This window comes from Lolium rigidum, chromosome 4 (assembly GCF_022539505.1).
Source record: "Lolium rigidum isolate FL_2022 chromosome 4, APGP_CSIRO_Lrig_0.1, whole genome shotgun sequence".
NCBI lineage: Eukaryota > Viridiplantae > Streptophyta > Magnoliopsida > Poales > Poaceae > Lolium > Lolium rigidum.
Window position 1 is genome coordinate 123,797,774 of NC_061511.1, and position 10,477 is coordinate 123,808,250.

The window sequence follows — 10,477 nt, forward strand, 5'->3', positions numbered from 1 at the left end:
TAATTTTACTGCATCGGCCACTCAGTTGCGCTTTATACCTCATAAAAAGTGAAAGATTATGTCCAAACCAGGGAGTTTGCTTTGTGGTATTTTCTTCTTATTTTTTACTCACCTTTTGTTAAAACTTGTATAATTGCACAATCGTTTACCTACTATTATAGTTTCACATCCCTAGACCTAAATACCCTTAAGCCCCAAACCTTTGGAAAAACAAATGCATACAACACAGCCTTCCAGTTGACACAGAAGATCCTTGTCCACAAATTAAAAAGTCCTCAAAATCGTGGAGTATAGAAAATAAATATCCACTTCGTCTATCTACAAACCCAAAAAGATAAAGATAAAAATCCATGGCAAAAAAGAAATCCAAACAAAATCAAGCCGCCCCTTTTCTCTCTCTTACCTAAGCGTCCGTCTCTAAATAGCAACACCCACCCATCCCTCCCCTGCTCCCTCCGCCCCCTCTACAAGCCTCCTCCGCTCCTCCCCATTATTCCCGGCCTTGCTCCTCGCGCTCCCCGCTCCGCCTACCAATTTAAGCGCGCCTCTATCCCTCGTTTTGAATCCGCTAAGTGCACCCAGGGGGGCCCAAACCCTAGCTTCGCCCGCGCCGCGCATGGGCAAGTACATGCGCAAGCCCAAGGTCTCCGGCGAGGTCGCCGTCATGGAGCTCACCGCCGCGCCGCTCGGGGTCCGCACCCGCGCGCGCGCCGCCCTCGCGATGCAGAGCCAGCCGCTCGACCAGGGGGACTACCTCCAGCTCAGGAGCCGGAAGCTCGAGAAGCCGCCACCGCCGCACAGAGAGCCGGCCGCGAGGAGGAAGGGCGCCGCGCCTTCCGAGCTTGCCTCGGCGGACCGGGCGGAGGCCGAGGCCGACGAGGTCTCCTTCGGGGAGAACGTGCTCGAGCTGGAGCCCGTGGAGAGGTGAGCTTGCCTCCTTCTCCTGCACCGGTGGTTTTCTTTGCTTTCTTGGTTCCCTTTTTTGGGGATTTTTTTTTCCGAGCTAGGGTTTAAGGTTTTTGTCGTACCGGCGGTTTTGTTCGGTGCTATTTCTACACGATTTTTACTGCTTGTACCGGCGGATTTTCTTTTCTTCTGTCAATTCGGCCTGTTCGATTTCAGCTGGCGCGCGGCCTCGAATTTGGCGTGGATGCTATTTTCCCCAATATCCTTACACGTTTACTGTTTCTTGGGGATTTTAATTTTATCGACTGTTCTCGGGGCCCTTCTTTTGCTATTTGGGAAATTGCTTCTTCGGCGTTGCTAAAAATTCGGTGTTCCTTTCCTTCTTCTTCCGCGAGTGTTGATGCTGAAGCCTCCTTTTCTTACTAATTTCCCGGCCCCTACTAGTAGCTGGACAAGCTTCTTAAAATGATTTACTAGTACTATTTACAAGTTTTAATCCAAGAACCACTTCTCACCAGCCTTTTTTTTTAACAAATTAGTTCCAAGCCCCAATTTATTTTACTTAGACCCAATTTTTTTGTTTGTTTTGGTTTTGTGAAGCTCGAGCTGCAATTTTCGGCTCAACTTATTTCACCCAAACCTCAATTAGTACAACGCTAGTGGCGTACTTGGCCTCCTCTTAGTGGGGTTTTATCCAGCCTCCTTTTCCTTAGTGGGAGGGGAAAAGCATCCTCCTTTCCTATTGTTCTTTCCACCATTCCCCGCGGCCTCTCCCCTTGTTTTCTTTGCTTGGTTAATGGAGCTGGTAGGGACCTCTCAATCTTTTACCAATCAAAAGCCCTCGCCTTTTCTAAGAAATTTCTCACCACAAAAGCAACAACAGGCCTCACTTCTTGGGAACTGGCTCCTCTAACGTTCAGAAGGCAAGTCAGGAAAAACAACGAAGCAAAGTCAGGAAATTGAAGTATTAGTACCCTATTATATACACTAATTAATTACTATAGGTAATTACTGTAGTCATAAAAAATTAAACTAAATTTTATTATACCATAAGTTGTGTACGTATGTAATTAATCTAAATACATGGCCAAAAAATTTATTATGAAATGTTTTTCAGTTATTTTAGCCTTAATCAAATGGTTTTGAAGAAGCAAAGTTAGGGACCTGTAGCTTGTCTAACTTTCCTTCTACAAGTCAGAGGATCCAGCTCCCACTTCTTGATGGGTTCTAACCTGTCACTTCTTTGGTTTCTGGAAGGTGAGAAAAATGGCATGTCTCGGTAAAATCGCTTCCTGGTCTATGGCCCCAAAATGTCACCTTCATTAAATGTTGAGGTGAAAGGAGAGGTCCTCCCATCCCCCAGTGCCTGAGATTTGTGTATGTTTTTTTACTTCACAGGCTAGAGAATAGGTAAGAAATCTAGGTACTGAGAATCATTTTATCAAATATTACGAGTTGATAAGTATTGCGGTTATATTATCTTGTGGAACAGTGGAAGTAGGCGTAAACAGGTCAAAAACCCCATTTAGCTTCCATGTCTATGTTAGCATAGCGCCAATTGTAGCAACATGCATTGCACCATCAGCCAAAGTACTGCATTGTAGGGACAATGGGTGTAAGTAAGAGAGAGATGAACAAAGCTTAGCAGGCAGGAGCCTGTGCCATTTTTTGTTGTCATCTTTGGTGCACTATCAGGGCCTGCAGGTGCCACAGCTTGGAGATGTTTTGGTGGGGATGGCATGATCTAAGGACGCATTTATGAACCATCTGGGAGCTGTTTGCATCTCTAGCCATGGCCCGATTACACCACTTCCTCAATGGATTATGGTCCTGAACAGTAGTGGGTCTCCAATCCTTGCCTCCCCATGCATGGCCTAAACAGTAGTACTTCGAGTGTGGATGTGCGTGAATCTGAACACCGCGTGTCTAAAAATCGTCCAGGGCCCTCCAAGCATAATAGCCAGGTGCCGAGTCAGTGTGTGTTGTTGGGCCACACTGTTGGTGGCCGGCCTAACTTGGGCAGCAGCTTCGGATGCTGCGGCTCGAGTTATGGCTGGCTGGGGTAGAACCTGACCTACTCATGTGACCGGGAGCTTTCTCTAGCCTTTAACCATTTTGTTGTTTCCTATGACCTTGTGTTTGGCTGTGTAGTCCTTTTATGGCATGTGTGAGATAGTTTGGTAGATATTCATTCAACAGGTGCAAATTCCATATTTTGCAGAACCTTGGACGATGCGATAATGTGTTTGTTTTAACTGCCACTAATTCACCAGCGCAGTTGCTTTTTTCCTTTCTGTATATGGTTGTTTTTAAGTTTGAGTATGCGTCTTTGATTGGTTGCTAGCAGGAGTACCAGGGAGACGACACCCTGCAGCCTGATTAGGAGCTCAGAAACGATAAGCACTCCTGGATCCACCACAAGACCGAGCCACTCGAGTTCCCATCGCAGGGTGCAAGCTCCAGTACGCCATAGTATCCCAAGTTCAGCAGAGATGAACGATTTTTTCTCTGCTGCAGAGCAGCCGCAGCTGCAAGCCTTCATCGACAAGTACGTCATTGCCCGGTCCTCTCTTAGCATATTTTGTCCAGTTGCTTCTTATAAATTTTGATGACATGCATTACATTACACTAACTACATGGCTGTATGGATTGATAATTGATTTTCAGGTACAACTTTGATCCTGTGAACGACTGCCCTCTCCCTGGACGATACGAGTGGGTGAAGCTAGACTGATGATAAATTCAGGACAATAGTCTCACCATGTACCTCTCCGCTCCCTCCACCTTGGCATCGTGGCAGAGGCGCACACCGTCGTGCTGTTAGCTTTGTTTCTGCTGTAAAAATGTTAGGGTTAGCCTGTAGTCCCAATGGTATTGTGTAACATACAGAAGTGATGCTGAGTTACACCCTAATCCCTCAACTCAAATGTAACCCTTAACAGCTCATTCTGTAATGACCACCTCCTCTAGGGCCTAGACTTGTTACCAGGTGCAAGATTAATGTAGTAGAGCTAGATCATATTGTATCACAGTTTAACTTGTAATGTGGGCTGCAGTGTCATTGTCATTCCAGTGTTTGCTGCATTGCACCTCAATTGAAGTGCTGTAATTCTTTTCCTGTTATGTGAAAAAGCTGGTGCAATACTTCAAACTTGTGGCTGTTCTGTTCATCTGCCCTTGATATGCAGTGGCATCTTGCTCAGGCTCCAGGATATCACTGCCTGTGCTATTATTGCTTCTATGCCTTGCATTTGCTATGCTCCATTGCTCATGCCCTCTCACCTTTCAGCTGCTGCGGCAATACATGAGGCTGGATTCCACTTGGAGTTCTCCAATGGGTGCCAACTTTTTTGTGTGTATTGTGTTGTGTGTGTTGCTCTGTGCTTAGTGGGTGATCCTTTCACTGTCCAAGCTGCCAATGCTTTTCACTATGATGGGTCATTTGGGCATGTTGCACTTGCACTGGCACCCTCTCTCTCGCACCTTTTCTACTCTGCTGGTGAACTGCTAGTGGTAAAACAGGGTTCCTTTTGACAGTTCCTACCCTTTCACCCCCTTTTGGGGTGGGGCCTTTCACCTTTTCACTTACCATCTGGGCTTTCATTCTTTTTAGTTGAATGACAGTAGTTCTTATTGACCATTCAATCATAATATCTTTTGTATTGTGAAAGGGTAAATATGTTGACGGTACTGTTGGAGTCCAACCTATCAAGTGCTTCGTTAACATTTTATTTTTACTCTTCTCAGGTTTTGGCCGGTGGATCCAGTGCATCACAGCATCTCCAGCCGTGTCCCCTAAAGCGGTCTCCAAAGAGATTTGATGGCCGGGCAAAAAATTGTTTCCAGTCGCACGTTCGAAGACCCTTTCCATCCGGCGTGGTCTAATACGGTGTTCGGTGCCCCGAGTCCGTCTCCGCTACACAGGGGATATTCCAGGCACGCCGGACACAACGAAAAGCGAGGCCAAGAGACGCGGGCTCGATGCGTCAGCGAACGGACACTCAACCGCCGCCTATGTAGCGACGGTGGAGTTGCCGGGAAAGGAAACCATCGCATTGGCAACCGCGTCGATCGATGCACGAACTGCCGGAATGGAGAGCGAACTCCGTGGAAGAGCAACCGTCGCTCTCTTCGATATATGCGTCGCCATTCATCCGCGCTCAATAAAACCCCTACGTATGCACTTTCCGATCTACAACCGGTCGGTGTCATTCATCGAAAGCTCTCCTCTCTCACAATGAGCGACCTCCGTCAGCTGCCATCAGAAACCGACGGGGAGGGTAAGCCGCTGGGATGGCACCACTGGTGGGATAAAGCTGCGACGCCTAGCAGCGATGATTCCTCGCCATCGGACAACGACGAGGAATGGGAGGCCGAGGAGGAGGAGGAAGATGCTGAGGAGGCGGCGGCGGCCCGGGCGAAGGCGGAGGTGGAGGCGAAAGCGAAGGCAAAGACGAAGGCGCAACCGGCGAGCACCGTCGACGACGAGAAGGACACAAGTTCCTCCGATGCGTCGAATGACACCGCCTCTTTGGAAGAGGTGACGAGCAGGAAGCGCCACCGTGAGGGCGACGAGGCGGGGTCATCAAAGAAGAAGTAGTTTAAATTTTTATATGTAGTTTGTTTATGTTTTTTCGAAATTTTATATGTAATTTGTTTATGTTGCACCGCTTTGAATATTAGTACATCAATATTAATACAGCGTTACCTACACATCTTCTATCTATTAAAATAAAAATACAGTATTTTAAAGTTTTAGGGGCGCTTTTGGGGGAGGCGGCTGGGGAGCGACATCCCCTAAACGTGGCACGAAGGAAATACAACCCCACAAATGATAAATCTGGCGCTGTTTGAGAGCCGCTTTAGGAGACGCTGCTGGAACGCTCTCAGTATCTATAAGAACTGGGCTTGAGAGACTGCATATGTTTCTTCGACAGTGACACATGACAGCATCCGAGGCCATAGAGCATGTGCTGTTCCGAAGAACTAGTGATTTGGTGTCCATCCATCTTGCTGTGTTCAGGCACTCCACTTGTGCAATCTGCATAACTTACTGCTTCTGCATAATCTGAATCGCTTGTTATATGCAGGTAGTGAGAACTCTAAATGGAGACCCATGTAGCATGTTTTCCGAAAAGTTAAAAAAATCATCTTTCACTTCAAATAATTCCGAAAAAAATCATACATATACATGTGGGTATCTACTGTCTAGTGCGTACATATAAATTTGATTGAATCATGTTATCATCTGTGACTTACGCAGGACTGACAAATCTGAAGGCCAAAACTATTTTTTTTTTGTAATGCCTACTTAGAGCCACATTTTTGTGTAGCCCAAAATACACGTGTTTTTTTTAAAATGCACGATCACAGAAATAATATTCAGTTGTATGTACACAGATATTTTCTGAAATTTTGTAAATAGGATTTCCGGTTTTTTGAAAATAAAGGGCTCTCCGTTGCTTAGGAGCGATATGTCCGTGCTCAAGGCATCTGATCCTATATGTTCCTTGAAACAACTTTCGTTTTATATAAGCTGGTATATCAGCATGTAAGGGCAAATTTTGATTAAGAAAATATAGTCATTTCCAGCAGTTAGCTTATATTCTCACAATCGAAATTTTGCACTTTTGCTGCCACTCCTATTCTTAATGGTCTTAATAAACCTGGTGATGAGACAGTGCACACCCTGAAAAGTGTTTACCTTGGGAATGTCAAAACCCAAATGGTATGTGAGGCTAATCACTAATATGAAGGCTGTCAAGTACCTGTAAGGGAAAATTTTGTTTAAGAAAATATCAGGTGCCTGTCAAGTAAAGGAGTACTCCTAAAGAATGTAGTAACATCTTTTTCTTTAACATAGAAAAATGTACTATTTCCTCTGGCCCTAAATACTTGTAGACAGATTTTAGCCTACATTTTGCGTAAAATCTGCGATAAGTATTTAGGGCCGGAGGGAGTAATACTAATTAGTATGCATTAAACAGAAACATAACGCATCATAATATCACAGTAGAACTAATGGCGAATCAAAATAGTAATTCTTTACAATGGATTTGATGCAGAGGCTGGGGGAAACCCCCGTTTTGAAAAAAAAAATTCTTTACAATGGATATGCTAATGATATCTTCTTGCTGCCAATATAAATGTTTGGTGAAGTATCAATGTTTAACGGTGTTTCTTTTGGAGGAATCAGTTCTGAATAAAATGCCAGGCACACAGATATAAGAACTTCAAACCAAGCCTGAAGCTCCTACCATGATTGCTCATGCAGCTCCTCCAATGTTGATACGTAATCTCTACATTCTAAAACACTGAAGCAACAGTGGGTGGATGTTTGTGGTGATGACAAAATCGGAGGTATCCTTTTGGTGCATCAGGAACTGCAAAAGACAAGAGGGGCTAAAAGTTCAGGTAAGAGTTGGAACTTGCCTATCATGCTTCATGTGTGATCTTAAAAGCTTCAACGTCCTGTTAAAAGAAAAGCTTCAACGTGTGCTTCATTCTTGCATGTCCAGTGGTCCTATCATTGTTCTACTCCTCAGAACTTCCATTTTTCTCGGGCCATGGAAGGTGCATGATGCACTGCCCAAGTATCCCTTGTTGGACGCTGTGCAACAACGACTCGGGTTGATTCATCTCGATGGGTTCGTTAATGAAATGAGTGCCAAACTCCATCTTGTTACTTCATACGGCCATTACTGTTCAGTCACCAAATCCAGAACGTAGCACGGATGTAATGGCTCTCTTACAGTCGAAGAGTCCTTTGAATCTGTCAAGATTGGTGGCTCTTTTCGGCACAAAATGTGGTAATAACTTCTTCAGTACTTACTGCTGCTCCTCGCTCCTCAGAGGTTTGGAATTAAGCCGCGCTACGGACGAATTTAACATAAGCCTGTGCCACCTTCAGAAGCAGCAGCACCAGCAGGCTCTTGGCAGCATTTACAAGAGGTCCCCTCCGCCAAGGCACTTAACTTAACTAGAGGACGGATTATTTCTTCAATTGCCTTTTTTTGGTCAGGTTTTAAGAAGTTATTTGTAGTAACCACGATGCTTTGAGTGGAGGGTGTCGTACAATGTACAGCGTCCGTTGCAATGGACACAGAGAAATCAATTCATGCATGGTTCTGTGTCTAACTGAATGAGCACCAGACCTGGATTACTTACCAGACTGTCCTGCTTTGATTTCCTTTTTCTTTTACATTCTATATATGAGTCCTTGTCAAGAAAGAGACGGTACAACAAAAATACAACAATCTGCTAAATGTTGATTTTGTTCCTGTGCATCTAATCAGTGATTGTACAGCTAAGTTGCTGCGCCCATGGTGCAGGATTACTCCCCTATCTACTCTGTCAATCTTAGTTAGATGAAATATATACCTTTCAGAAGATACAGAAAGTAGAATGCATGGATCTTCAATGCAAAGTTTTGATTGTATGACACTTGCACTGTTGCACAAATTGCAGTATCCTCAAGCTTCCTCTTGCATTGAAGAAGTAAGATATCCTGACTGACAGGGAATGGAAAAGGCAATGTTATCTTGAATGCAAGCGGCAGGAAAACAGCAATAAACCTCTGATCTCTTGTTTGAAGAAACAAATTGATTGTGTACAGCAGCATAGTACCACCAACTACTGTTAACCATAGAGTATGTGTCTCCTAATAATGAAGAACAAGGTAAGAATTCCATTTCCCTAGAACTCCTCTGAAGAACCTGACAGCGATGTGGCTCGTTTTACTTGGACCAATTCAATTCTGAAGCTGATTATTCAGATGTAATATCACATGGATCATCGCTTCCTTCCACAAGTGTACAGTTGCACATGAAACAACTAATCAAGCCGTCCAAAGGAAAAAAAAAGGATGAGATGAGATGAGATGATTTGTCAGGCATGCGTGTACTGCAGGGCACCTCGATGGAGAGAGGCGATTTGCACAAAAATAACCCAAAAGTGAAAGAAAAGCACAGACTGACCCTCCGGCGAAACTATTTCACCAATCTAACCCTTTTGTGTGGCGCCCCTCCCATCGGCGCCACACATGGCAGTGTGGCGCCCCTCCTGCCGGCGCCACAAACCCATCCGACGTGACCCGTCGACGCTGAGCTGGTGAGCCGATCCGACGTGGCAGCATGTGTGGCGGCCCTCCCATCGGCGCCACACATGCCAACTTATATCAGATTTACGGTCGAAAACATCCAGGGGCTCCGGAACGTCTGGGACTTAGCCGTTTTGGCGAGCCTCTACGTGTGGCGCCGATGCCACGGGCGCCACACATCCATTTAAGTGTGGCGCCCGCGCCCGCCCCCAGCCCGACCCAGCCAGTTCTCTTTCTTCCTCTCTGTTTCTCCTCCCCAACCGCCGCCGCCGCCCGCCTCCCCTTCGCCCCCCCCACCAGATCGACCAAGGATTCGTCAGATCTATCCGGCCAACTCCTTCCTCCTCCATTCCTCAAGGTATTCCCCTTCGATTCCCTCCGATTCATCCACTAGTGTTGGTGGATTTGGTAGATTTGGATATGAACCCTACACATGGAAATTTATGTTGGTGGATTTGGATATGAACCATTGATATGGAAATTAATGTTGGTGGAATCTACATTGTAGTATATGTGTTTGAACCAAAGATTTGTTGGAACCCTAGATATGAAATTTTACATGTATGTGTTGAAATCCTATGTATGTATGTGTTAAAATGTTGGTTGTGTTTGAACCATAGATTTGTATGCATGTGTTTGAACCATAGATTTGTTGGAACCATAGATTGTATGCATGTGTTTGAACCATAGATGTTAAATTTTGCTAGATTGTATGCATTGTATCCAAAGATGTTTGAAATGGCTATGTATGTGTTGAAATGGGTATGTAACTGTTGAATGTGTATATGTAGGAACCCTAGATATGTATGTATCCTAGATTTGTGGAGGAACCCTAGGCATCCAATTTCATGAATGTGTATGTGTAGGAATAACTCATATGGTGTTCTATCCCTAGATATGAATGTATATGTATGGATTTGATGGCTTATTTGGATATATTCTCATGTATGTGTTGCTCATAATATGTTGTATTTGTGTAAACATGTAGGATGGTGTGGCTCCTGGATGAAGAGTACGACAGGGAGCACCGGGCTGTTCATATGACGGAGAGGACAACGGATCTTCACCCTTTGAAGATTCGTTACCATGGCACAGTAGATATACCGTATGACGAGAGGTACACGGAGTTCATCCAGCCTACCGGTCTTCTGCCGTTCATATCCCTTGTAAGCCGTGGGGGGCCGAACATGAACCCCTCGGCACTCACCGCCCTTGTTGACCGGTGGAGGCCGGAGACTCACACCTTCCACTTGAGGGCCGGCGAGATGGCCCCTACTCTCCAGGATGTTTCCATGATCCTTGGACTACCTATTCAGGGCGAGCCACTGTGTATGAACACAACTTATGATGGGTGGCGCCAGCAGATGGAGGCGCTTATTGGCAGGGCTCCTCCGGCGCCAAGCAAATCCAAAGGAGAGAGTTCCCGCCGGCGCGTCTTTCTCTTGGATCAGGACTAACTTTGCACAATGCCCG

General features: G+C 45.4%; 1 protein-coding gene across 1 annotated transcript; it reads left to right on the forward strand.

The window, feature by feature from the left end:
• The first annotated feature begins 463 nt into the window (after positions 1-463).
• LOC124705523 (cyclin-dependent kinase inhibitor 4-like) lies at positions 464-3,973 on the forward strand. Its single transcript, XM_047237227.1, has 3 exons — positions 464-924; positions 3,254-3,454; positions 3,574-3,973. The coding sequence occupies exons 1-3, from the start codon at positions 617-619 to the stop codon at positions 3,638-3,640; spliced, it is 576 nt and encodes a 191-aa protein (XP_047093183.1). The 5' UTR covers positions 464-616; the 3' UTR covers positions 3,641-3,973.
• Positions 3,974-10,477: the final 6,504 nt, after the last annotated feature.

What these genes read in the sequence shown, in the direction of transcription:
- LOC124705523 (XM_047237227.1), top strand. Translation starts at nt 617, where the DNA reads ATGGGCAAGTACATGCGCAAGCCCAAGGTCTCCGGCGAGGTCGCCGTC. An exon ending in GAGCTGGAGCCCGTGGAGAG is followed by an intron (nt 925 to 3,253) that starts GTGAGCTTGCCT and finishes GGTTGCTAGCAG; the next exon opens with GAGTACCAGGGAGACGACAC. An exon ending in CTGCAAGCCTTCATCGACAA is followed by an intron (nt 3,455 to 3,573) that starts GTACGTCATTGC and finishes ATTGATTTTCAG; the next exon opens with GTACAACTTTGATCCTGTGA.